The following is a 27100-nucleotide window of genomic DNA, read 5'->3' as shown; positions in this document are numbered from 1 at the left end:
CTTCTTCCCTCTATGACTTCCAGTGATAAACCTGGCTTAATATTTAAGTATTTGAAGTAGGTTAGCACCTCATTCCCAGCAAGTATTTTCTAAATTGTGATGCTAATCTACTAGTAATAATTAATGAATAAGACTTTTTTGTTCATGAGTTTTATATCTAAACATTATGTTCTTTTCAGGAATATTGTTAGAACAAGAAATACTGGCATTGAGTGACATTGTTGTGGTAGGTGGAAATCTGTTCCCCAAAAGTGTCCTGGAGTATCTGGGTGCACCAGGTGTAATCACAAGGGTTCTTTTAAGAGAGAAGCAAAGGAGCAGAGCCATCGTCACTTGTATGATGGGTACAGAGGCTGGAAACATATAATTGCTGGAAGGGACCAAGACTCAGCAAATGCAGGTGGCCTCCAGAAGCTAAAAAAGGGAAAGAAACAAACTCCGCCATAGAGCTTCCAGAAGGAACACAACCCTGCCAACACCTTTTCTTTTCTTTCTTTCTTTCTTTCTTTCTTTCTTTTTTTTTTTTTTTTTTGAGATAGGGTCTCATTCTGTTACCCAGGCTGGAGTGGAGTGGCATGATCATAACTCACCGTAACACTGAACTCCTGAGCTCAAGCGATCCTTCTGCCTTAGCCTCATGAGCAACTAGGATCATAGGTGCATGCCACTATGACAGGCTAATTTTTAAATTTTTAGTAGAGATGGGGGTCACCATCATGTTGCTCAGGCTTGCCTCCATCAATCCTCTTACCTTGGCTTCCCAAAGTGCTGAAATTTCAGGCATGAGACATTGGGCCTGACTTCTGTCAACACCTTGACTTACCCCAGTGTCTTAGTTCATTTTGTGTTGAATACCACAAACTGAGTAATTTGTAAGACAAAAAAAATTTATTTTTCACAGATCTGAAGGCAGGGGAGTCCGTATCAAGATGCCGGCATCTGAAGAGGGCCTTCTTGCCGCATCATAACACCATAGAAGGCATTACATGGTGAGAGAGTGGATTAATCCATTCACCAGGGCAGAGCCCTCATGGCCTAATCACCTTTTAAAGATATCATCTCTAAGCACTTTTGTATTAGAGACTGTGTCTAACATATGAATTTTGAATAACATATCAAAACCATAGCACCCAGTGAGACCCATTTTGGTTTTCTGACCTCTAAAATTCTTAAGATAATAAATGTGTGTTGTTTTGAACCACTAAGTTCGTGGTAATTTGTTTCAGGAACCCTGGGAAAACAATACAATTGTCTTTTTGGATTGTGTTGCACATTTTTGCTAAAGCATGCATTAGTTCTCATTAACCATCAACCTCTTTGCAGTGACCTTATTTATGATATAGAAAATAGGATTTTTTAAATTAAAGGAGTTAGCATTTTTATTATATGCTTTTGGAAGTGTGAGGAGTTTACTCTTCATAGTTTCACATTTTTCTTGACAGAGAGAGAAGTATATTTGTAACATAACTCTGTTCTGATTTGACATGGAAGGATCCTTGCTATCCAAAAGTCTTGATTAATTGTATATGCTATTAGCTATATTTTCATTAATGAAAACCATGTGTTTACTCATATATTTTTTAGAGGGGATGGAGCTTTGCTCGTCACCCAGGCTGGAGTGCAATGGTGCCATCTCGACTCACTGCAACCTCTGCCTCTCAGGTTCAAGTGATTCTCCTGACTCAGCCTCTTGAGTAGCTGGGACTACAGGTGCACACCACTATGCCTGGCTAATTTTTTATACTTTTAGTAAGACAGGGTTTCACCATGTTGGCCAGGCTGGTCTCGAACTCCTGACCTCAGGTGATCCACCTACCTCTGCCTCCTAAAATGCTGAGATTACAGGCTTGAGCCAACATGCTTGGCAATTACTTATTTTTTACACTGTGAACATAAAGTAGAATTTATTTTCACTGATAACAAATTACTTATCTTAATTGCAGCCAAATTTTATTGGCTTTGGTCCCTGCACTTAGTATTTGTAATGTCATATCATTAGCAAACATACAATCGTATGCATATGATAATTATTTTTAAAGGGCATATGAAAATTAATCATTACACTCAAATCAATGTAATAAAATAATGTTATGACTAATATTTTGACTTTGCCTGGACCAGTCAGCTGGAAGGGATAGGGCACACCTTTGTGAGCCTTAGGAAAAGGCACTCCCTTTAGGAGAAAGCACCCTTTGTGGATGAGGCCAGGACAAGCCAGGGGTGCATTGGCTAGCCCCTCACTCTCTATGCTTGCACCTCTCTTGGGCAGGGGGCTATCTGCACACCCACTTGGAGAAACCCTGAGAAGAAGCCTCAAGAGTGATTCAAGGCAATAATCTTGACGTAGAGGAAAAGTGGTAGCCTCGACATCATACAAATTAGGGTTGAAGTCTTTCTCCATTACTTATTAGCAATGTGGCTGAGCAAGTTCCTTAAACTCTCCAAATCTGCTAAAAAAAAAAAAAAGATAATAATGTTTATCTTGACTAATTGTCAGAATGAAGAAGGTGTACAATGCCTGGTCCACACAAGATGGTGACCTCTGAGAAGAAAGAACTCAAACTGTTTTTCTCAGCTCTCAAACTACTCTCAACAACAATTAATACAGAAGACTTCTGTGACCAAATGTGAGGAATTTTCCTCCATCAGCAAATAAGCAATCAGTTCTGCAGCAGACACCAGCTGGGTGTGCTCTAATTCAGTTCTGACACTATTCACCTGGAGACAGCATCAGGTCCCACAGGCTGAGGGCTGTCTCCAAAGCTGTCCCTCCTCCTTCAGACACTAGTTGAAAGTCTGGGCTTCTGGAACTTCTGTCTGATTGGCTTCAAATGAGCCAAACCTACAATTCCATCTTTGGGTTTGGCTAATTTGCTGGGGCAGCTCACAGAACTCAGGGAAACACTTCTCTTTCCTGGTGTATTACAAAGAATATCACAAAGGATACAGATTAGAGATGCTTGGAGCAAGGTATGGGAGAAGGAGCGCGGAGCTTGCATGCTCTCCCTGGGTGCACCACCCTCCGGGAACCTCCCCATATTCAGCCATCTGGAAGCTCTCCAAACCCAGTTCTTTTGGGGTTTCTGCTGCGGTTTCATAACGTAGGCATGATTGATTAAACCATTGGCCACTGGTGATCAACTTAACCTTCAGCGCCTCTTTCCTCCCAGAAGTCATGGGTGTGGGTGGGGCTGGAAGTCCCAACCCTCTAATCCTGCCTTGGTCTTTTCCCATGACCAGCCCCCTTCCTGCAGCTACTATTTCTTTACTCATAAAATGACCAAATTAATTATAGTCCAGACAAAGGAGCTAGATTTGAAAAATAATGCAAGTGAATTTTGTGATCCAGATATTGAATCTCCCTTCTTTCCATCCCTACTCTCACCCTGCTAAATTCTATATAGGAATCTCATTTACAGTATTCTTGAGAGATAGTCTTTCAGACTAAGCCTGATTATTGCCGGTAACATATGGTTGTCACCTGATGGATCATGGTTTAAAGATATTGTAGATGCTTCCGAAATGCTTTAAAAGCTATGGACTCTGTCACAGAAAAACTGCACATGTGTACAAAAGCCTGCACTTTGACTTCTTGAAACACATCCGTCATAATTAAAGTCAATCCTAATCTTTAGAAGCAAAACTGAATTCACTCTGCCCCTTCTTGTCACGAAGGTCTGCATATGCCTGAAGGCAGTCATCAGTTCAAAGGCTATGGCCCTGATGACTTTTTTTTTTTTAAATAGAGAGACAGGGTCTAGCTATGTTATGTTGTCCAGGCTGGTCTTGAACTCCTGGACTCAAGCAGTCTTCCCCTCTTGGCCTCCCAAACTGCTGGGATTACTGGCATGAGCCACCACGTCTGGCTACTGTGCTAACTTTTTGCATAGTTCCATCACAAGCCCATTCAGTATGAATCATCCCAGCTACTGGGAGTATGAAATGTCTGGAGGGCAGGGATTTTTGTCAGTTCACTGCTTTAGTCCCAGCACCTAGATCAGTATTGATACTGTTGAATGAATAAATGTACCAAGATCCTCAGACACTTGTGATATAATCTATCGTCAGATTTTCTGTATTTATGTTGATTTTTTAAAAACCCATCGGCAAGACTTTGTGTTGAAACTTGATATGATATTGACATTTCCTCTGGTTTTCAAGACAGCTTGGCCATCTGTCACTATCGTTTGGATCCATCTCCTATCACATAACTGTCTCTTCTAGCCATGTGCCATCTGCATCTTTGGTGAGTGACATCAGTCCACTAAATAGTGCCACAGCCATGCCTGGGATGTGGAAAGAGGGCTGAAAGGGGCAGGTGAGCCCAGCAGGAATTACAAGCATTTAGAAGAGAGAAATGTATGAGCACTTCTTGAAGTCAACAAATCAGGTGTCATTTTAGATGGAGCTGATTTGGGGGATTAGATAACTTAAAAAAAATTTCCTAGGCTGGCTGTGGTGACTCACACCTGTAATCCCAGCACTTTGGGAAGCCGAGGCAGGGGGATAACTTGAGGTCAGGAGTTCGAGACCAGCCTGGCCAACATGGTGAAAACTCCATCTCCACTGAAAATACAAAATTAGCTGAGTGTGATGGCGCACACCTATAATCCCAGCTACTTGGGAGGCTGAAGGAGGAGAACTGCTTAAACCTGGGAGGCTGAGGTTGCAGTGAGCCACGATAGCACCATAGCACTCCAGCCTGGGCAACTAGAGCAAAGCTCCATCTTAAAAATAAAAAAATTTTCTTTTTTTTCTTTTTTTTTTTTCAGGTCAGACAGGTAATGTGCCAATGTCATAACAAGTTTCCAGGGTGGCACATCTCACACACATGCATGAAAACCCAGTCATCATGCTCATGAGCTATAAAAGGATTGCATTAGATAACTTCTGCATGGCAGGAGGATAGGAAACCTGGGAAAAGGTTCATCCCAGCTAGCAGCATGGGAAAATGAGTTGATAGAGTTATGTACCTATTAGTCAGGGTTCTCCAGAGAAACAGAGCCAACAGGCTCTGTGTGTGTGTGTGTGTGTGTGTGTGTGTGTGTGTGTGTGTTTATAGAGTGACAGAGAAAGTAGGGGCTATTTTAAAGAATTGTCTCACATGATTCAGGAGGCCAGCAATACCAGAATCTTCAGGGTAGGTGGGCAGGGTGGATATCCAGTGACAGTTGCAGTTTGAATCCAAAAATAATCTGCTGGCAGACTTCCCTCTCCTTCAGGGGAGCTAGGCCTTTTTTCTATCACAGCCTTCAACTGATTGGATGAGGGAATTACCGTCCTATTGTAGTGGTAATCTGTTTTACTCAAACTTAGATGTTAATCTCATCAAAAATACCTTTGAAAAAACATCTAGAAGTGTTTGACCAAATAACTCGGTTCTGTGGTCCAGGCAAGGTGACACATAAAATTAACCATTCTGGTGGCACTTACGAAAAGCAAACACAAAACGGCTGGATTTCTCCAACAGGTGATTAGAGAACCCACACCCTGAGTACCCACATGCTTCTAAGCCCTCCTTGTAGTTCTTTTTTTTTTTTTTTTTTGAGACGGAGTCTTGTTCTGTTGCCCAGGCTGGAGTGCAGTGGTCAGATCTTTGCTTACTGCAACCTCTACCTCCCAGGTTCAAGCAATTTTTCTGCCTCAGTCTCCCGAGTAGCTGGGAGTACAGATGCATGCCAACATGCCCAGCTAATTTTCGTATTTTTAGTAAAGACGAGGTTTTCACCATGTTGGTCAGGCTGGCCTCAAACTCCTGGTATCATGATCTACCCACCTCAGCATCCCAAAGTGCTGGGATTACAGGCATGAGCCCTCCTGGTTCCTGGACCTCCTGGTAATTTCACGCCCTTGCCCAGCCTACTTACGGATGCATCCTGGAATGCCCTTCTACAACCTTGCTTCCTTCACCATTGGAAAAAGTCTACTCATCTTTCAAAGCTCAGATCAAATGTTCACGCTGTGAGACTCTCTTTAACCACATTCCATCCCCAAGATTTAATTCCCTCCTCAGTCCCTTATGGCTGTTCTGTTATTTGCCATGATTTTAATGGCAAAAACAGAAATTACTTTTGCGCCAACCTAATAATGTTATGACATTTATCACATTGCATTGCAATTGCTTGTGTATCAAGCAACAGATTAGCATAGGTGAAAAGTATAGACCCTGGCTCCAGACTTCCTAGGTTAAATTCCCGATCTCAGCAAGTTACCCAACCTCTCCACGCCTTAGTTTCTTCATTTGCAAATGAGGCTAAAATAGTACTTACTTTCCGAGTTTGTCGTAAGGACCTAATGAGTTAATAAATGAATTAGAACAGTGTCTAGCATATAGTCACCACTCAGCAAATGGCAGTTATTTTCATTCTTAGTGTTATTGTGGCTAAGTCCTGGGTCATGTGGAAAGATGAGGTGTTTCTGGAGGGAAGGAACAGGAACAGTATCATATTTCTCTTAGAATTCTTCCCCATTCACCAGCCCACTATTGTGTGGAATAGACCAGGGTTCTGCAGACACTTATAGAAGCCTGTAGTCTCTTATATTTGTCAAGTGCTCTGCAGGGTGCAGAAGCTGGCAATATCATCACCCATTTAAACCTCACAACAGCCTTGCGAAGTTGTTACCGTGCTTCATTTACAAATGCAGAAACTGAGCATAGACATTAAGTGAGTTGTCCAATGCCATACACAGCTGGCAAGTGGCAGTCTCCAGCTGCAACGTGAACTCCAAGGTCATGAGAGAGGAATCCAAGGACGCTGGGGATTCTGGGCAAGTTTTTCTTTTCCGGCCCCAGCACATCCTTCTTCTTACTGCTGAGAACGTGGCCATGACAGAGAGGGAAGGCTGCAAAAACATGAGGCCTCCATTCACACGCAGAACTGACTTCAGACAGGGTGTGAGCAGGGGAAGGCTATTAATACAAGATATCCTCAGCTGTGACTGTGGCCTCTTCCATTTTGGTCTTAATCTCAGGGAGGGGAATTTGACTGATCGCCACCACGACCAAGTTTGCGGCATGGGCCGAAGCGCTGGCCACGCAGATCCAAAATGACTCCTCGTACTGTTCTTCCACCACCACAAATTGGAAGAGCCGCTCCTGAAAGTTGGCGAGGCGTTCCGTCAGGTCGTGAAATTTCACTGCAGCCATGAAGCTGGCGATGGCTAATGCCACGACTCCGCCTGAAACCCAAAAAAGTCACCCTCATTCATGGCTCCTTTTGGCAACTGTGATAACTCTATGAGAGGTGGCACATGTGACAAACTTGCTTTGGGTTAAAAAAATTATGAGGACAACATAAATTTTAATTTGCTTTTAAATGTGAGAGATAGCCCACACAATATGAAGGAGAAAGGCAGGATTGTGCACGGAAAGAGAGAATATGCTTTATATCAGATCAACTTTGCATTTCCACTCCTCCAAATTTTTTTTTTTTTTTTTTTTTTTTTTTTTTTTTTTTTTTTTTTGAGACAGATTCTTGCCATGTTGCCCAGGCTGGAGTGCAGTGGTGTAATCTTGGCTCACTGCAACCTCCACCTCCTGGGTTCAAGCAATTCTCCTGTCTCAGCCTCCCAAGTAGTTGGGACTACAGGTGCCTGTCAGCACACTCCACTAATTTTTGTATTTTTAGTAGAGGTGGGGGGTTTCATCATGTTGCCCAGGCTGGTCTCGAACTCCTGACCTCAAGTGATCCCATTGCTTCGGCTTCCGAAAGTGCTGGGATTACAGGTGTGAGCCCCCTTGCCCGGCTCACCCTTCCAATTTTTTCCCTTACCCAGTACCATCTTTCCTAGGGATCCACATTTGGAGAAGTTCATTGTCTAAAATATATTAGGATTTCTATGAAGACCATGAAGGCTATGTGCAAGATGTAAGAAAAACTGTTTATTATCCGCTTTCCATGCTTAAGGATAAGGATAACCATTCATAGAAGGAGGAAAGGAGGAAGGGGAAAACTGGAAGGATTCCAAACTTCATTTACTTCTCTATGTTTTGTTTGAAACTTTGACCTTCTGGGAGGAGTCTGTCTCTCTCTCTCTCTCTCTCTCTCTCTCTCTCTCTCTCTCTCTCTCTCCTTCTTCCTCTGCTTTTGATTTTAATTAATATCTTTGATAACACATTTATGATACTTCTTAAAAGATGTCTTCATTGAAGAAAAAGTTGGGAACATTTTTTTCCAAAAATCATAAACAAATTTACTTTTATTCTAAAAGCCAGCATGAACACTTTGAACATTTTAGTCTTTTACTTCACATTTCTTTCTCTTTAACAAAATTAGTATTATTGGGCTCTTACTTTGATTTTAAATTTGATTCCTTTCCCCTCACTTGAATATTTTTCCATGTTGTTAAATCTTCTGTTAAAGTACGACTTTATTGTTTGTTTTTATTTTTGTTTTTGAGACAGGGTCTTGCTCTGTCACCCAGGCTGAAGTGCGGTGGCATGACATGGCTCACGGCAGCTTCGACTTCCTAGGTTCAAATGATCCTCCTGCCTCAGCCTCCTGAGTAGCTGGGACCATGGGTGCATGCCACCATGCCTGGCTAATTTTTTGATTTGTTTTTTTGTGGAGATGAGGTCTCATTAAGTTGCCCAGGCTGGTCTCGAACTCCTGGGCTCAAGCAATCCTCCTGTCTCGGCATCTCAAAGTGCTGGGATTACAGGCATGAGCCACCGTGCCAGGTCTACAACATGACCTTAAATGAGTGCATAATATTTAATGCATTACACACCATAATTTATGTAAGTATTTTTTATGTAAGTTTCTACTAAATTATAGGAATAAGGTCACACACTATAATTTATGTCAGCATGACCTTATTTCTGGATGTCTAGATTACTTCTCATTTTTTATTATGAAGTGCTACAGCAAATACTATTTTATGTACATCTTTGTTCTCTTGTTCAGTATTTCCTTAGCATAAATCCCTATGTGGAACTGTTTAGTCAAAGGGTATTCAACTTTTTATGCCATTTGATACTACAGTGTTTTTTCTTTTAAGCTCAGTGGCAAGAAATAAAGTTTTGTCAAAAGACATTAAGTTTTGCCTGTTTTTATTATTTTTTTTTGAGACAAGCTTTCTCTCTGTTGGCTGAGGCTGGAGTGCAGTGGCATGATCATGGTTCACTGGAGCCTGGATGTGCCAGACTCAAGCAATCCTCCCACCTCAGCCTCCCTAAGTGTTGGGATTACAGCTCCCAAGTAGCTGAGACTGCAGGTGCCTGACCCCATGCACAACTAACTTTTTTTTACTATATATTTTTGTAGTAATGGTATATTGCTATGTTGCCCAGGCTATTTTGCCTGTTGCTAATATTCTCATCACTAGAGTTTGAGAGTGTTGTCTCTCTGATGAAAGAAATTGACAGAGATCTGCATTGACTTAATAAGCAAGGTTGAGCACTTTTTACATGCCAGCCACTGTGAGTATTCATGCAGATAAGGAAGACACCTGTAGTCTAGATGAGAGTGAGCCATGTATGTAAACACTCCTACAGGCTACCATCTGCAAACAAAGGTGAATACATACTAACTGATTTCTTGATACACATTACAATACATAATAAAATAACATTACCTGTTTTTACATTTTACGATATGCTTGTATAAGGTAATCATAGTGAGGGATTATTGTCCTAATGGTACCTTGAATATTTGACCTGAGTTTTCTGAGACAGCCCTTATTTCACAAGATTCTTTTTATTTTAGATGATGTATTAAGTGCATAACTAAATGTGAATTAATTTCTGTGCATCCACATACTCCCAAATCAACATGCATGCACACACATGCAAATCTTTTAGTTTTTGGCTTGGAATATAGGTCATGATGGTCATAAATGAGAATATGGATCTAAGGAAAAATAAAGAGTTTAGGCTGGGAGTGGTGGCTCAGGCCTGTAATCCCAGCACTTTAGGAGGCTGAAGTGGGTGGATCACAAGGTCAGGAGTTCGAGACCAGCCTGGCCAACATGGTCAAAACCCGTTTCTACTAAAGATACAAAAAATTAACCTGGGCATGGTGGCAGGGGCCTGTAGTCCCAGCTACTCCAGAGGCTGAGGCAGGAGAATCACTTGAACCTGGAAGGTGGAGGCTGCAGTGAGCTGAGATCATGCCATTGCATTCCAGCCTGGGTGACAGGGAAAGACTCATCTCAAAAAAGAAAAAAAAAAAAAAAAAAAAAAAGCTTAGAATCAGTTATACCTAGGTTGGATTACCACTTCTGCTACTCATTGCTGTGCATGCCACTATTTAACTTCTCTGAGTCTCAGGCTCTTCATCTGTAAACGTGGGTCTAATAATACCTCCTATAGGGGTGCGATGAGATTTAAATGAAGTAATGCGTGCAAAATCCCCAGGTCCATGCCTAGTTGTGGTTGCTCAGTAAGTTGCATCTAGTTTAAGGGCATGGTGCAGTGAAGGTGCTGGGGAGGTGGGAGGAGGGAGAGTTGAGCCAGCCAGCGAGCCCTGTCTGCGTTAATATGCCCGGGTGTGTGTGGGGGGAACACCAAAGACCTTGGCCGCTAGATGGCATTCATTTCCCCTTCTCAACCCAGAGCCTGAATGGAGGAGCCTTCCACTAATGGCCTCTTGCTCACACTACCCTTCTTTTCCGTCTGTGGAATTCCACCCAGCCTCAACTGCAGCACCAGCTCCAACTCTTTCCACGTCCCAGGGCCCCCTCCTCTCCCTACTTCCAGTTCTCTGTCTTCTGTCTTCTCCTCTGACCCCATCTCTTCAACCGCTCTAAGTCCTCTGCCATTGACGTACTCTAATAAGATGGTTCTTTATTGTGACAGACTCTGCAACTGAAAGAGGAAATTCATTAGCACTTTGGGAGGCCAAAGAGAATGGATCCCTTGAGCTCAGGAGTTTGAGACTAGCCTGGGCAAGATGGTGAAATCCTGTCTCTATAAAACACCCAAAAAATTAGCTGGGCATGGTGGCACATGCCTGTATTCCCAGCTACTTGGGGGACCTGAGGCGGGAGGATTACTTGAGCCCAGGAGGTCAAAGCTGCAGTGAACTGAGATTATACCACCGCACTCCAGTCTGGGAGACAAAGTGAGACCCAGTCTCAAAAAAAAAAAAAAAAAAAAAAAAAAAAAAAACAGAAAAAAAAAAAAAGAAAAAGAAAAGAAAGAGCACATTCATTCTACGCATATCAAGAAGGTCTTAGACCCAGGAAAGTCAAAGCTTCCGTGGGGAATTTTAATTCCTTTCCCACCTTCTGCCCACATACCTGGAGCCCAGCCCTGTGATGATGTGGACACAATTTTCTCTCCCTAAGGGACTTCTTACCTGCCAGGACATTCCATAGGCAGATGCCCCCAGGACCGTTGACTGCCCGGTATGGGACCTGGATCATGTTGAGAATGGCAAAGCCCATGCTGACCAGAGCCAGGGCCAAGGCCAGGAAGAGGAGCAGCAGAATCATCACATGAAGGCCTGCGTTCAGCTCCTTCACCAGGTGTGGGAAGACTGGGGAGACAAGACACAGCCGCTATTTCAATGTCAGAGCTAGACTCACTTTCATAAAGCCCAAGCTTGCTTCCCATAAAGCCTTAGATAGACAGGGATGTGGGCAAGCTTGGGGTTTTCAAACAGCAGGAGACTTCCTGAGATAAACTCATGGCCCCCAGATTCATGCTTGCCAGTTGACTGATAAGCTTTCTTCCTTGGAGTGGACACAAAATCAAAATGTGCCCTGGGGCTGTCAATGTAAGCTGCATTGAGCTCGAAGCTCTGGGATCTGATGTGAACTGATGCACACAGGCCCCAGTGACTCAGCAAGGTAGACCCTGGCTCACTCCCATGTACGAAAAACACATGATTCTCACATTGCACAATATTTTATTAAAATATTAATTTGCCTTATGAATACGGCAAAATAAGTTTGTGAAATCTTAATTGATATTTGCTCTCTCTCTGTTTGTCATCAGTACCAGCTGTGAAGGTGAAATGGCATAACGTAATAGAGTAGCTCAAATGTTGCCTGAGAAAGTCTGTTCTCAAAAATCGCAGCTGTGGTTATTGCTGTTTTTATTTTGACTGTCTTGGGAAAGTCATGTGACTTTTCAAGCCTCAGTTTCATCATCAGTACAATGGGATTAGTAATTCCTGCATGTGGATTGAGATAATCAACATTTACTAAGTGTAGTCATGGGCCAAACATTTTACATCTGTCATCTTGTTCAATGCCCATGACAAAGACATGCAGTAGATTTTATTAACTCCCTTTACTCACAGGCTTCAAGACATTAAATTGCTTGTGTTTGGGCAAGGCAACTCTAAACTCTATATAAGATCATAGTTCAATGAGAATATATGAGACCTGTGAGAACAAATGCGAACTTGAAAGAGCCAGTCCTTCAAGATAGATCCTGAGTGGTTAACAGGGTATAAATTTAAAATAGAGCCAAGTGGTCATTTACTGACTAGGGAGTCACACACATCCTCTGAGTTCCTTAAAAACCCACACCTTTTTCTCTTTGGGATCTGCCTCAGCCAATCAGGGCTCAGTTGAAATGACCAATCAGGGCTTAGCTGTATCGACCAATCAGAACTAAGTGAATTTGAATCCTTTATTTGCATAAACAGACCTGATTGGGAACCTGGGTGGGAGCCTTTGCTATAAAACCTGAACCTTCCCTTTTTTCTCTGGAATGCACCTTCCTTTTACATCAGAGGCTGTGTTTCCTTGGTTTGCAAACTGTTAACTGGAGTAAAGTCTTTCCTCCAAATTCCTTTTCTGAGAACTTTTGTTCACAACAGTATGGGTGGTTTCAGGTCATGATGTTTAGTAGTTATAAATGAAGAATTGAACATTATGAAAGCCTCAGAACTTCTGAGCATACTCATTCCTCTGCAACTGCTCCAAGGTTCCTGCTGAATACCTTTCCACTCACACGTTCTCAGGCACTCCACATTTACATTGTGAGGTCTGATCTTTCTTTCAGTTCTGAATTTCCATTTATTTTTATCTCTCTATGGTTATTTAATCGGCATTGGAAACTTTACCCTGGAAGGTGAGCTCTTTTCCAGTGAGTTTGTCTTTGTAATGCGTCTTTCTTCTCTGTTCTCTATTCCACCTTAATGTCACTTAGATTTCTTTTTTTCTCTTTTCAAACCCCCAGCCCTTTTTGTTTTAGACACAGTATCTCGTGCCTGATTTTTATGTATTTTAATTTTTTGAGACAGAATTTCGTTCTGTCACCCAGGCTGGAGTGCAGTGGCACCATCTCGGCTTGCTGCAACCTCCATCTCATTGATTTAAGCGATTCTCATGCCTCAGTCTTTTGAAAAGCTGGGATTACAGGCACCCGCCACCATGCCTGGCTAATTTTTACATTTTTAGCAGAGACAGGGTTTCACCATGTTGGCCAGGCTCGTCTTGAACACCTGGCTCAAGTGATCCCCCTGCCTCAGCCTCCCAAAGTGCTGGGATTACAGGCACGAGCCATCACACCAGGCCACTTGTGCCTGATTTTTAAATTGTTTCATTATCCCCTTTCTTGACCAGGCAATCCTTAGGACACATGACTAACACAGTAATGCTCACCAAACTCTTAAAATAGAAAAGAGTCACCTATGTGAATGGCAAAGATCAAAATGTTTGCTAACACACTGTGTTGACAACGGTGTAAGGAAGAGGCACTCTTAAATCTCACAAATATTAATTCATGCAACCTTGTTAGAGGGCAATTTGGTGATATCTATTAAAGCAAATTCATTTCTAGGAATTTGTTTTCCAGAAGCACTTCCACATGTGCTCAAAGGCTGGATGAAATATTAGATATTCATTACAATAGCAAAAGATTGAAGAAAAAACAATATGTGAATAGATTGATGTAATAAATTAAGGTACCCATAATGTACATAATGTACACAATTCATCTTTTTAAAAGAAAGAATCATATCCACATAATGATTAATCCCATATCCAGATTTGATTTTAAAAAATTGAGCGATAACCATATTAGGATGATGGGGGAGAGGGAATTTTGGGCATATGGAGTGATGGTGGAGAGGGTGGTAAAGAGTTCCCAGTCCCTGGCCGTCATAGTAGGAAGAGCATTAATTATATTTAAAAAATTCTTATTGGCAAAGAGCAAACCTCACTCAACCCCCACATTCATGTGCCATAACTCAAGGCTCAGGACCTCATAGTTCATTGAGATTTTATTATTTATTTTACTTTATTTTTAAGACAGAGTTTCACTTTTGTCACCCAGGCTGGAGTGCAATGGCGTGATCTCTGCTCACTGCAACCTCCGCCTCCTGGGTTCAAACTATTCTGCCTCAGCCTCCTGAGTAGCTGGGATTTCAGGTGCATGCCATTGCACCCCACCAATTTTTATATTTTTTGTAGAGATGGGGTTTTACCATGTTGGCCAAGCTATTCTCAAACTCCTGACCTCAGGTGATCCACCCATCTTGGCCTCCCAAAGTGTTGGGATTACAGGCGTGAGCCACCGCGCCTGGCCTTATTATTTTTTAATATACGTCGTTATTTAGAAATTTGAGGCTGGGGCTGATGGCTTATGGCTGTTATCCCTGCACTTCTGGGGGCCAAGATGTGGGGACTGCTTGAGTCTAGGAGTTGGAGACAAGCCTGGACAATATAGCAAAGCTCTGTCCCTAAATTAAATTATTTTAAAAAAGAAGAAAAAATAGAAATTTGAATCTTTCCTCAGGAGTGTTAATGCATCAGACTTTCTTCCTGAGGGGTGACTCTGCATTAGTCCTGATCCCCAGTGCTGCCTTGGAAAGCTGTTGCTCACTTGCCCTTCGTATTTGAAACTCATGTTCCAAGAGTTTTGGGTGTCTCCCACTGTGAATTAAATATAAGTTTCGGCCGGGCGCGGTGGCTCAAGCCTGTAATCCCAGCACTTTGGGAGGCCGGGGTGGGTTGATCACGAGGTTGAGAGATCGAGACCATCCTGGTCAACATGGTGAAACCCCGTCTCTACTAAAAATACAAAAAAACTAGCTGGGCATGGTGGTGCGTGCCTGTAATCCCAGCTACTCAGGAGGCTGAGGCAGGAGAATTGCCTGAGCCCAGGAGGCGGAGGTTGCGGTGAGCCGAGATTGCGCCATTGCACTCCAGCCTGGGTAACAAGAGTGAAACTCCGTCTCAAAAAATAAATAAATAAATAAATAAATATAAGTTTCAAGGCTGGGCACTGTGGCCCACGCCTATAATCCCAGCACTTTGGGAAGCCAGGGTGGGTGGATCACCTGGGGTCAAGAGATTGAGACCATCCTGATCAACATCGTAAGACCCTGTCTATACTAAAATACAAAAATTAGCTGGGCGTGGTGATGTGTGCCTGTAGTCCCAGCTACTTGGGAAGCTGAGGCAGGAGAATCACTTGAACCTGGGAGGCAGAAGTTTCAGTGAGCCAAGATCGTGCCACTGCACTCCAGCCTGGCAACAGAGGGAGACTCCATCTCAAAAAAAAAAAAAGTTTCCAGCTTGAAATCCATGACCCTAAAAGCACATGATTCATGGTGATAAGTGACAATAGACACCTATGTGGGGTACACACTATATGCTGGTGGCTTTACACATATTCTTTGTTTTGTAGCTCATGGACACCCTCTCTCACTCTTACAAATGAGGAAACTGAGGCTTGGAGAAGTGAAATAGCTTAGCCATGCTCCCACAACAAGAAAATGTCAGCTTACCTACCCTATTACAGGGCTAGAGTAGAAAAATCAGAAAGCATAGATAAGTAGAGGTTTAACATTCTAAACACAGAGTCTCTTGAATTCTGGAGGTCTTATTTTGAGCTTGAATAAATACAGTTGTTTCGTTCATATTAGTGCTAACTCACTTGAATACCAGAATTCATTAACTTGTTCTATCAGCACCTAAGACTATTAGGTAATTTGTTTGCTTCTTTTTTTTTTTATTTTTTTATTTTTATTTTTTTATTTTTTATTTATTTATTTTTTATTTATTTATTTTTAAATTGCATTTTAGGTTTTGGGGTACATGTGATGAACATTCAAGATTGTTGCATAGGTACACACATGGCAGTGTGCTTTGCTGCCTTCCGTCCCCTCACCTGTATCTGTCATTTCTCCCCATGCTATCTCTTCCCACCTCCCCACCCCCCGCCCCTCCCCCATTTCCCCCCAACGGACCCCAGTGTGTAGTGCTCCCCTCCCTGTGTCCATGTGTTCTCATTGTTCAACACCCACCTATGAGCGAGAATATACGGTGTTTGATTTTCTGCTCTTGTGTCAGTTTGCTGAGAATGATGGTTTCCAGGTTCATCCATGTCCCTAGAAAGGACGTGAACTCATCGTTTTTTATGGCTGCATAATATTCCATGGTGTATATGTACCACATTTTCCCTATCCAGTCTATCATCGTTGGGCATTTGGGTTGGTTCCAGGTCTTTGCTATTGTAAACAGTGCTGCAATGAACATTCGTGTGCACGTGTCCTTGTAGTAGAATGTCCAGAATTTACAAAGAACTAAAGCAGATCTACAAGAAAAAAACAAACAAGCCCATTCAAAAATGGGCAAAGGATATGAACAGACACTTTACAAAAGAGGACATACATGAGGCCAACAAGCATATGAAAAAATGCTCATCATCACTGGTCATCAGAGAAATGCAAATTTGTTTGCTTCTAATCCGAGAGAGGTCTGGCAGTTCTTTTTGCCCCAGCAGGGCAAATAAGAAAAGCAGGACATCTGAGGTCAAACCCAGGTCCTGGCCACCAGTGGAATACCTGTGGGGTAGGAAGTAGAGAGGAACTAGAGAACTGAAAGCTGCAAAGCAATCTATTACATTAGGTGCTTTTATTTTTTATTTTTTTATTTTATTTTTATTTTTATTTTTTAGACGGAGTTTCGCTCTTGTTACCCAGGCTGGAGTGCAATGGCGCAATCTCGGCTCACCGCAACCTCCGCCTCCTGGGTTCAGGCAATTCTCCTGCCTCAGCCTCCTGAGTAGCTGGGATTACGGGCACGCGCCACCATGCCCAGCTAATTTTTTGTATTTTTAGTAGAGACGGGGTTTCACCTTGTTGACCAGGATGGTCTCGATCTCTTGACCTCGTGATCCATCCGCCTCGGCCTCCCAAAGTGCTGGGATTACAGGCTTGAGCCACCGCGCCCGGCCTACATTAGGTGCTTTTAAAGAAATTGGTTTATGTATTGATTTCTCTGATCTCTAATTTCCTCATCAGTAAAATGAACATGATAAAATCTCTTCTCTAGTATAGTAAAAAAGGAAGGAAATGAACTACAAGGCAGTGGCTTGAGATACTGCGTTCTGTGCCTCTCCTTCATCAGATGGCAAGCTTTTCTCTCTCTCTTTTTTTTTTTTTTTTGGAGACAGGTTTTTCACTCTTTTTTAGTAGGCTGGAGAGCAGTGCTGCAATCTTGGCTCACTGCAACCTCCACTTCCTGGGTTCGAGCGATGCTCCTGCCTCCGCCTCTGGAGTAGCTGTGATTACAGGCACCTGCCACTACCCCCAGCTAATTTTTGTATTTTTAGTAGAGATGTGGTCTCACCATGTTGGCCAGGCTGGTCTTGAACTCCTGACCTCAGGTGATCCACCCACCTTGGCCCCCCAGTGTTGGGATTACAGGCATGAGCCACTGCACTCAGCCATTTGGTAAGCTTTTCTAGGGCAGGCACTGGTCTGTTTTATTCATCTCTGTTTTCCTAAGAGCCCGGTCTGTAAATACTCTACAGTACAACTGAATGTGTGGATGCTGCTAAAGTAATGTTTGTCTCTTTCTTTCTCTAGCCACCCAAACAGCCATGCTGACTTGTTTTTATTTCATAGGGTCTGGGTATTAAAAAAGGACCTTAATTTCTGTGATGAATAGTTCTTTGATGTTCTCCATGATTGGTGTGGGAAGTGATTTTTTGGGGAGACCTCTGTGGTTAAAAAAAGAGGCTGTTTGGGAAGAAGACCCAATAAAACCTCCCCACTCCACAGTTTACAAAGCACTTTCACTCGTGTGCCCACCTACACTGATTTGCAACTGCAGGGATTTTTTTTTCCTACAGTTCAGTAGTGAATAGCAGAAAGAGACTCCAGGGGACACACACTCCAGATTGTGGTAGGCTCTGATATACCCCATAGCTGCCTGGAGGTAACACTGTGGTAGAATTAAAAGCTGTGCATCTAAAAGAGACTAGACTGGCACTCGAGAACCTTGTAACGTCAGTGTCCCTGAGCTGTCTCAGGGTGAAAAGCCAGCCCAGCATGGGAGGAACCTGACCCCAAACCTGGCCCCAGGCTTTTCGTGAATGCTTTGAAAGAGAATCATATCCAAGGTACTGTGGATGGATGTTTCTAGGCCCTCCTTTGGGACAACCCCAGGCCAGCAGGAAACAAAACCTTCTCAAATACGCTCCGACCCAGGGACAAGAATAAAATGACCTTTATGCCAGGGTTCTGACGCTTTCCAGACCAGACCATGTTAGACGAACCCAGGGAAATGTTTCCCATAGTGTCCTTCTAAGAAGGAAGGAGGAGGAAGGCAAGAAGTATTTATAGAGTTCCTCCAAGACTCAAAGAAAATATGCATATGTTTACAGCTTCCTACTCTGTGAGCTGGGAATGGCAGCAGTCTGGTCATTAGGTTAATGCTGGCATGTGACAGCTGTTTAATCTTCTCACCTTGAGGAAGGAGATCTAGGCAACTAGAATCACCTCCCCCTTGACTCCCACACTGTATTTCTTTTTTAAAAATTTTTTAATTCTTATTTTTAATTGCATTTTAGGTTTTGGGGTACATGTGAAGAACATGCAAGATTGTTGCATAGGTACACACATGGCAGTGTGATTTGCTGCCTTCCTCCCTATCACCTATATCTGGCATTTCTCCCCATGCTATCTCTCCCCAATTCCGCAGCCCCTGCTGTCCCTCCCCCATTTCCCCCCAACAGACCCCAGTGTGTAGTGCTCCCCTCCCTGTGTCCATGTGTTCTCATTGTTCAAAACCCACTTATGAGTGAGAACATGTGGTGTTTGATTTTCTGTTCTTCTGTCAGTTTGCTGAGAATGATGGTTTCCAGGTTCATCCATCTCCCTACAAAGGACATGAACTCATCGTTTTTGATGGCTGCGTAATATTCCATGGTGTATATGTGCCACATTTTCCCTGTGCAGTCTATCATCAATGGGCATTTGGGTTGGTTCTAGGACTCGGCTATTGTAAACTGTGCTGCAATGAACGTTCATGTGCATATGTCCTTATAGTAGAAAGATTTATAATCCTTTGGATATATATCCAGTAATGAGATTGCTGGGTCAAATGGAATTTCTATTTCTAGGTCCTTGAGGAATCGCCACACTGTCTTCCACATGTTTACACTTCCACTAATTTACACTCCCACCAACAGTGTAAAAATGTTCCTATTTCTCCACATCCTCTCCAGCATCTGTTTTCTCCAGATTTTTTTTTTTTTTTTTTTTGAGACGGAGTTTCGCTGTTGTTACCCAGGCTGGAGTGCAATGGTGCGATCTCGGCTCACCACAACATCTGCCTCCTGGGTTCAAGCAATTCTCCTGCCTCAGCCTCCCTAGTAGCTGGGACTACAGGCGTGCGCCACCATGCCCAGCTAATTTTTGTATTTTTAGTAGAGACGGGGTTTCACCATGTTGACCAGTATGGTCTCGATCTCTTGACCTCGTGATCCACCCGCCTCGGCCTCCCAAAGTGCTGGGATTACAGGTATGAGCCACCACGCCCGGCCCAGATTTTTTAATGATCGCTATTCTAACTGGTATGAGATGGTATCTCAATGTAGTTTTGATTTGCATTTCTCTAATGACCAGTAATGATGAGCATTTTTTCATATGTTTGTTGGCCTCATGTATATCTTCTTTTGTAAAGTGTCTGTTCATATCCTTCACCCACTTTTGAATGGGCTTTTTTTTTTTTTTATTGTAAATCTGTTTTAGTTCTTTGTAGATTCTGGATATCAGCCCTTTGTCAGATGGGTAGACTGCAAAAATTTTTTCCCATTCTGTTGGTTGCCAGTTCACTCTAATGACTGTTTCTTTTGCCGTGTAGAAGCTGTGGAGTTTGATTAGGTCCCATTTGTCTATTTTGGCTTTTGTTGCCATTGCTTTTTGTTGCCTATGCCTATGTCCTGAATGGTTTTGCCTAGATTTTCTTCTAGGGTTTTTATGGTGTTAGGTCTTATATTTAAGACTTTAATCCATCTGGAGTTAATTTTAGTGTAAGGTGTCAGGAAGGAGTCCTGTTTCTGCTTTCTGCACATGGCTAGCCAGTTTTCCCAACACCATTTATTAAAAAGGGAATCCTTTCCCCATTGCTTGTTTTTGTCAGGTTTGTCAAAGATCGGATGGTTGTAGATGTGTTGTGTTGCCTCCAAGGCCTCTGTTCTATTCCATTGGTCTATATCTCTGTTTTGATACCAGTACCGTGCTGTTTTGATTACTGTAGCCTTGTAGTATAGTTTGAAGTTTGGTAGTGTGAGGCCTCCTGCTTTGTTCTTTTTGCTTAGAATTGACTTGGATATTTAGGCTCTCTTTTGGTTCCATATGAAGTTTAAGGTGGTTTTTTCCAGTTCTGTGAAGAAGGTCATTGGTAGCTTGATGGGGATAGTGTTGAATCTGTAAATTACTTTGGGCAGTATGGCCATTTTCATGATATTGATTCTTCCTAACCATGAGCATGGAATGTTTCTCCATCTGTTTGTGTCCTCTCTTATTTCATAGAGCAGTGGTTTGTAGTTCTTGAAGAGGTCCTTTATGTTCCTTGTTAGTTGTATTCCTAGGTATTTAATTCTCTTTGTAGCAATTGTGAATGGCAGTTCATTCTTGATTTGGCTCTCTTTAAGTCTTTTATTGGTGTATAGGAATGCTTGTGATTTTTGCAGATTGATTTTGTATCCTGAGACACTGCTGAAGTTGCCTATCAGTTTCAGGAAATTTTGGGCTGAGATGATGGGTACGTTTGATAAGTGTACCTGAATGTGACGGAGAGAATGAATCCAAGCTGGAAAATACTCTTCAGGATATTATCCAGGAAAACTTCCCCAACCTAGCACAAGACAGGCCAATATTCAAATTCAGGAAATACAGAGAACACCACAAAGATATTCCTCAATCAGAGCAACCCCCAAGGCACATAATCATCAGATTCACCAGCGTTGAAATGAAAGAGAAAATGTTAAGGGCAGCCAGAGAGAAAGGTCGGATTACCCACAAAGGGAAGCCCATCAGACTCACAGCAGATCTCTCAGCAGAAACCCTACCCACAAAGGGAAGCCCATCAGACTCACAGCAGATCTCTCAGCAGAAACCCTGCAAGCCAGAAGAGAGTGGGGGCCAATATTCAACATCCTTAAAGAAAAGAACTTTCAACCCAGAATTTCATATCCAGCCAAACTAAGCTTCATAAGTGAAGGAAAAATAAAATCGTTTGTGAACAAGCAAGTACTCAGAGATTTTATCACCACCAGGCCTGCTTTACAGGAGTTCCTGAAAGAGGCACTAAACATAGAAAGAAACAACCAGTACCAGCCACTCCAAAAACATACCAAATGGTAAAGAGCATCAATACAATGAAGAAACTGCATCAACTAATGGGCAAAACAGCCAGCTAGCATCAAAATGGCAGGATCAAATTCACACATAACAATATTAACCCTAAATGTAAATGGACTAAATGCCCCACTCAAAAGACACAGACTGGCAAATTGGATAAAAAGCCAAAACCCATCAGTGTGCTGTATTCAGGAAACCCATCTCACATGCAAGGATACACAAAGGCTCAAAATAAAGGGATGGAGGAAGATTTACCAAGCAAATGGAGAGCAAAAAAAAAGCAGGAGTTACAATTCTTGTCTCTGATAAAATAGACTTTGAACCAACAAAGATCAAAAGAGACAAAGAAGAACATTACATAACTGTAAAAGGATCAATGCAATAAAAAGAGCTAAACGATATAAATATATATGCACCCAATACAGGAGCAGCCAGATACATAAGGCAAGTTCTTAATGACTTACAAAGAGACTTAGACTCCCACGCAATAATAGTGGGAAACTTTAACAGCCCATTGTCAGACAGATCAACGAGACAGAAAATTAACAAGGATATCCAGGACTTGAACTCAGACTTGGACCAAGCAAACTTAATAGACATTTACAGAACTCTCCACCCCAAATCCACAGAATATACATTCTTCTCAGCATCTCATCACACCTACTCTAAAATTGACCTACTCTATAATTGGAAGTAAATCACTCCTCAGCAAATGCAAAAGAACGGAAATCATAACAAACAGTCTCTCAAACCACAGTGCAATCAAGTTAGAACTCAGAATTCAGAAACTAACTCAGAACTGCACAGCTTCATGGGAACTGAACAACTGGCTCTTGAATGTTGACTGGATAAACAATGAAATGAAGGCAGAAATAAAGATGTTCTTTGAAACCAACAAGAATGAAGACACAACATACCAGAATCTCTGAGACACATTTAAAGCGGCCTCTAGAGGAAAATAATATAGCAATAAATGCCCACACTGCATATCAATAGAAGAAAAGGCTGGCCGACGACTGACACCTCCTAAATCGCCTTCCTATAGACAGCAGGCATAGTATGGGTGAATCTCTCCAGAAGGCATTGTTTTTACTTAAACAGGATCAAACTCCCACCCCACTCCTCCATCGACCAAGACCCTTTCACATGTAGTTTCTAAGTCTGTAAACCCAAGACCCTTTCACGTGTAACCTCTAAGGCTGTAAATCTAAGATCCTTTCATGTGTAATATCTGTAATGTAAGCCTATATAAAGGCAGAACTTCTCTTTGTTAAACTAGCTTGGCTGTTAGACAAAGAATTGTCGCCTGGCTCCCTGCCATAATAAAACACCTCTTCCTTCCTAGTTCGGTGTCGGAGAGGTCTTTTTCTCCAGGCAGATCCTGCTTCAACCCCATTCAAGTTTCAACAATATCCCCAAAATATAAAGCTTTGTGAGGAAGCCTCAAGGTCTCTCTGGCCTCCTCCTCCCTCCTGTCTCTCCATTCTTTGTCCGTCTGAAAGCACAGGATGAGGTTGTTCTCTGATGTTCCCTCACCTGCCTACGTCCTGACCCACCAAAGAAAAAGACCTCTGGTCCCTTCCCTGAGTGTTCATAAATTGTATCCATATCACAGGAAGAAAGACTGAAGTCTGTGAACACAGCTGGACAGAATTTTGTCACAAACCAATGTCTGCTCTGTGGGCCCAACAGACTTTGGCCCAGCCCATTGTATGTTCTTTAAGCCCATTGAATTCCCCTAAAAATAAGTTACTAGTTCCCTAAAATCATCCACACTTCCCATCTCCCTTTCCTCTAAGATGAAGAGGATATAAGCATCTGTACCCCATTGAGATGGTGGACAATCACTCTGTGATTTTCCCCTGTGTCTGCTTATAAATGTGTATGCCATTTTTCCTATTAATCTGCCTTTTGTCAGTTGATTGTTTAGAGAACCTTCAGAGTGCAAAGGGAAAGTTTTCCCTCGGCCCCTACGGTCCCGATGACATCCTTTATAGCAACAGCATCTAGTTCAGAATCAAGTAGCCCATGTAGTCATCATGGTTAGCTTTTAGCATTTCTTTTATTTTTATTTCCTTATGTGTGTGTATTTTCAAGTTTTGTGTTATAATTTTGATGTAGCTATTTTTCCAATATCCAGGGTCTAATCTAATTGCTAGGTATATACAAATATGTCCAGAGACATAGTTCTTGAATATACATAACAAATACAATTTTTTGTATATATCAATGATGACAATTTGTATTACATTTGTAAACGGTTCTAGCTTTTTGTTCTTATAAATTTAATAAGACACTTACCTTGGCCAGATTTCTATAAAGTAGTACAATTCTGAAATTTGGAAATCAAGGAATGGATACAATTCTTTATCACCTTGTACTGGCATGGTGTTGATTAATTACGGTTTTCTGGGACACCGTTTTCACCTGCAATCTCATCGATGCAAATGGCTTGCAGAATATTGCCTATTTTGTTTTTTTCCTCCCCAGAAGCCTGTTCCAAAGCCCAGCTTGGATTCCTGTTTGCATAGACTGCTCTGCTTACATCCTGAGCAGCTCTGATGCCACACTGAAAGCCAGCCAAAGTCCGTGCCTGCTCACGTTCATGGAGGGCAGGCAAGCGCCTTGCCTGAGGTCTCACCCGTAAACTTTCCAGCAGGGATTCCAGCCGGGGTAGTCTGATTCCAGAACCTAGGCGCAGTGCCCCTTTGCATTTCCTCAGACTATAAAGTTTTTACATAAAGTTTTCCAAGTTTTTCATGGAATTGGTCACCCTGCTTCCCAAAGGTTCATTTCTGCAGGCAGTCTCCACCCACATGCTGTGGTCACGTGCCGTGGGTCTGGAGTCCGGCTCTACTGTTTCCTGGCTGGGTGACCTCAGGTAAGTTATGTAACCTCTCCAAGCCTCAGTGTACTCCTCTGGAAAATGGGAACATTAACACTACCTTCTGTACAAGTTTGTTGTAAGGCTTTAAGGAGACAAGCCGTGTGAAGTGCGTAGTAGTAGAATATCTGATACATGTAAACCCTCAATATATGAATAGTCATTATTAAAAGAGGAAAACTGCAAAAATGCACAAATCCTTATTTCTAATGTTTCCATAGACGTCTACAGAAAAAGAAAAGAATGAAGGAAAGAAGGAAGGAGAGATGGATGTGGATCCAGAACCCTTGGCTCACTGTGGACCTTGACATTACGTCTGAGATTGAGGCAGCAGACAAATTCTACAAGGAGACATAAGCACTCTTACACATTAACAAAAATAAGTGTCTAGAATCAGCTTTCATTCCCCCATCATACTCACTTGTGAATTGGGACTGGCGGCCCCCGAGCCCGCACTGCCGCACCTTACACCCTCGGAAGAGTCCGTAGTAAATGTCCCCAATGAATTTGACCAGCTCTCTGTCTGTGGCGTTGACCAGATCCACTCCAGTCTGACAAAGGATTTTCCCACTCAGCCAGTGCGGCACTACCAGGGCAACGATGATCAGGATGAAGGAGGAGAAGCTGAGTAAAGACGCCAGCCCGTACCACGCCTTTTTGAACCATCCAGGCATGCTAGTGGGTGCGGGTCATCCCCAAGGTGTGCAAGCAGCAGCAAGGGTCATTGACATCTTTCGGACACTCGGCAACGCTCTGCTCCAAGGTCAGCTCTTCCGAAACACTCTGTTTCAAGACTTTAAGTCCATCCCCTCGTCCTCCTTCAGCGTGAGCTTGCATAGCCCGTGTTTACTACAACCACATCCGGAAGCCCCTACAGAGGCAATCTTCACCTGACTATGTAGCGGAGTGTGTTACTGAAGGAAGTAACCTGATACCTTCTCCTAGACTAATGTTTCAGCAGAGGGCTTAATTGTTCCTTGTTTCGAGTATTTAAATAGCCCTGGTGTGGGCCTCATAATGATAAAGGAGTTAGCAATAAGCAAAACCAGGTAGCTCTGATGATAAAGAGATGCAAACCAATTTCAAAAAATGGATGTGGAAGAAGGAAAACAAACATGGAATGATCAGCACTTGAATATTGCCGGCAATGCGCAGTATCAAATGTCGATCTGTCTCATGGTGGGTGCCCTGGCATTTCTTTCTCTAAAATGTCACTGCTGTCAGAATCTTTAGGACTGTTATTAATACCATCAAATGACCCCAGTTCTTGAGGCTTTAATATTAAAATGTGTAAACACAGCCTTATGAATTTCTCACTTTGTGAACATGCTGGGGGTAAAATTGTCGCAGAATTTGTGACTGTTGGGGCAGCCTGGAACCCAACACTTAACGTTCTTCCCAGCTGCCCTTCCTTCTACGTTATCTGAAATGGGACAGAAAAGTGTTTTTCTAGTGTATTAGCAAATAGTAGCCACACTGCTGGGGGACTGATCTCTTCTAATAGTGGAAGATCTGGCTTTTCCTTTTAATCTGCAGGTACTAGGAATGAAATATTCTTTCCTTTCTATCTTATACTGTGAACTTCTACATTTTGACTTTTACCTTATTTCTGAATATCAACTTAACATCATGTGAGACTAGCAACAGTCACTCTAGCCATATCTATGGGGAGCAAATTTGGGCAGAAGTGGAGCAGTAAACTTTCTCAGTCACAGAAGCCTGGAGGCGGGTTCAGGAAGCTGCACTGTTAACCAGTAGGGGTCCCAGGAATCTGACTTGGAGAGTGCCAAGGAAGCAGAGAGACATATTAATGGAAATGTCAGTTTCCTTCCTTATAACTGGGGCTTACTTTAGTGGCCTCTCCACAGAAATGGAGATAAAAATGAATATCTCTGAGTCTGGGCAATGTAGTGAGATCCCATCTCTACTAAAAAATTAAAAAAAAAATAGTTGAGCATGATGGCATGTATTTGTAGTCCCAGCTACAGGAGGCTGAGGCTGGAGGACTACTTGAGCCCAGGAGCTCAAGGCTATAGTGAGCTATAATGATGCCACACTGGGTTACAGAGTGAGATCTGTCTCTATATAAAGATGCGTGGCACTTTATCATGTACAAAATCCTTTTACCATATGCTTGCTCACCACTGATGCTCCAGTAACTCTTGATGGTAAACAGGAGATGTATGATTTTAGCTATTTCTCTCATGGAAAACTGAGTGCTGGAGCTGAATTCAGCTCTTTGAATTACAACAGCTCATTTTCATCCTAGTGCCTTTGAAATAGTAAATATGTTTCTGGTAAAAAATAACATAAGATGTACAAGAGGCTCAGAAGACTGCTTGGCACATTAATAAGTGATTAATAATGTTAGTTCACATACTTATTTTAACATTAAGCATGCTTTGGCAAGTCAGGACATGCGTAAATATCACTGAGTCATATTTCTGCCATCAGTGATGGAGCTGTGTCAACTTTTCGTGTGTTGGGGGTTAAGCTATTGTTTTCAGAAAAAGTTGAAGGGAAAGACTTGATTCCCAACAAGCCATTGCCTTGCTGAACAAAGATGTGGTTAAGCTGAACTATAGCCATTGAAGACCTGGGTTCAAATTCCCACTCTTCTGGGCAAGTGTTTGAGACTCTCCTGACTCAGTTTCCTAAT

At 42.4% G+C, this 27100-nt stretch overlaps 1 protein-coding gene and 1 non-coding gene across 2 annotated transcripts; both read right to left on the bottom strand.

Moving 5' to 3' along the window:
• Positions 1–4771: 4771 nt before the first annotated feature.
• Positions 4772–4875, bottom strand: LOC120363835 (small nucleolar RNA U13). The gene has a single exon (XR_005579268.1). It is a non-coding gene; the product is annotated as a small nucleolar RNA U13 (small nucleolar RNA).
• Positions 4876–6176: 1301 nt separating this feature from the next.
• Positions 6177–25216, bottom strand: CLRN2 (clarin 2). Its single transcript, XM_003927461.4, has 3 exons — positions 24863–25216; positions 11301–11480; positions 6177–7179 (listed from the first exon to the last, which is right to left on the bottom strand). The coding sequence occupies exons 1-3, from the start codon at positions 25113–25115 to the stop codon at positions 6914–6916; spliced, it is 699 nt and encodes a 232-aa protein (XP_003927510.1). The 5' UTR covers positions 25116–25216; the 3' UTR covers positions 6177–6913.
• Positions 25217–27100: the final 1884 nt, after the last annotated feature.

The sequence above is a fragment of the Saimiri boliviensis genome, chromosome 3 (assembly GCF_048565385.1).
Source record: "Saimiri boliviensis isolate mSaiBol1 chromosome 3, mSaiBol1.pri, whole genome shotgun sequence".
Lineage (NCBI taxonomy): Eukaryota > Metazoa > Chordata > Mammalia > Primates > Cebidae > Saimiri > Saimiri boliviensis.
This window is presented reverse-complemented; position numbering and strand designations above follow the sequence as displayed.

Coding starts and splice junctions, on each gene's coding strand:
- CLRN2 (XM_003927461.4), bottom strand. CDS start 25,115: ATGCCTGGATGGTTCAAAAAGGCGTGGTACGGGCTGGCGTCTTTACTC. Junction 11,481..24,862: donor CCGCCAGTCCCAATTCACAA/GTGAGTATGATG, acceptor TTGTCTCCCCAG/TCTTCCCACACCTGGTGAAG. Junction 7,180..11,300: donor CCTATGGAATGTCCTGGCAG/GTAAGAAGTCCC, acceptor TTTGGGTTTCAG/GCGGAGTCGTGGCATTAGCC.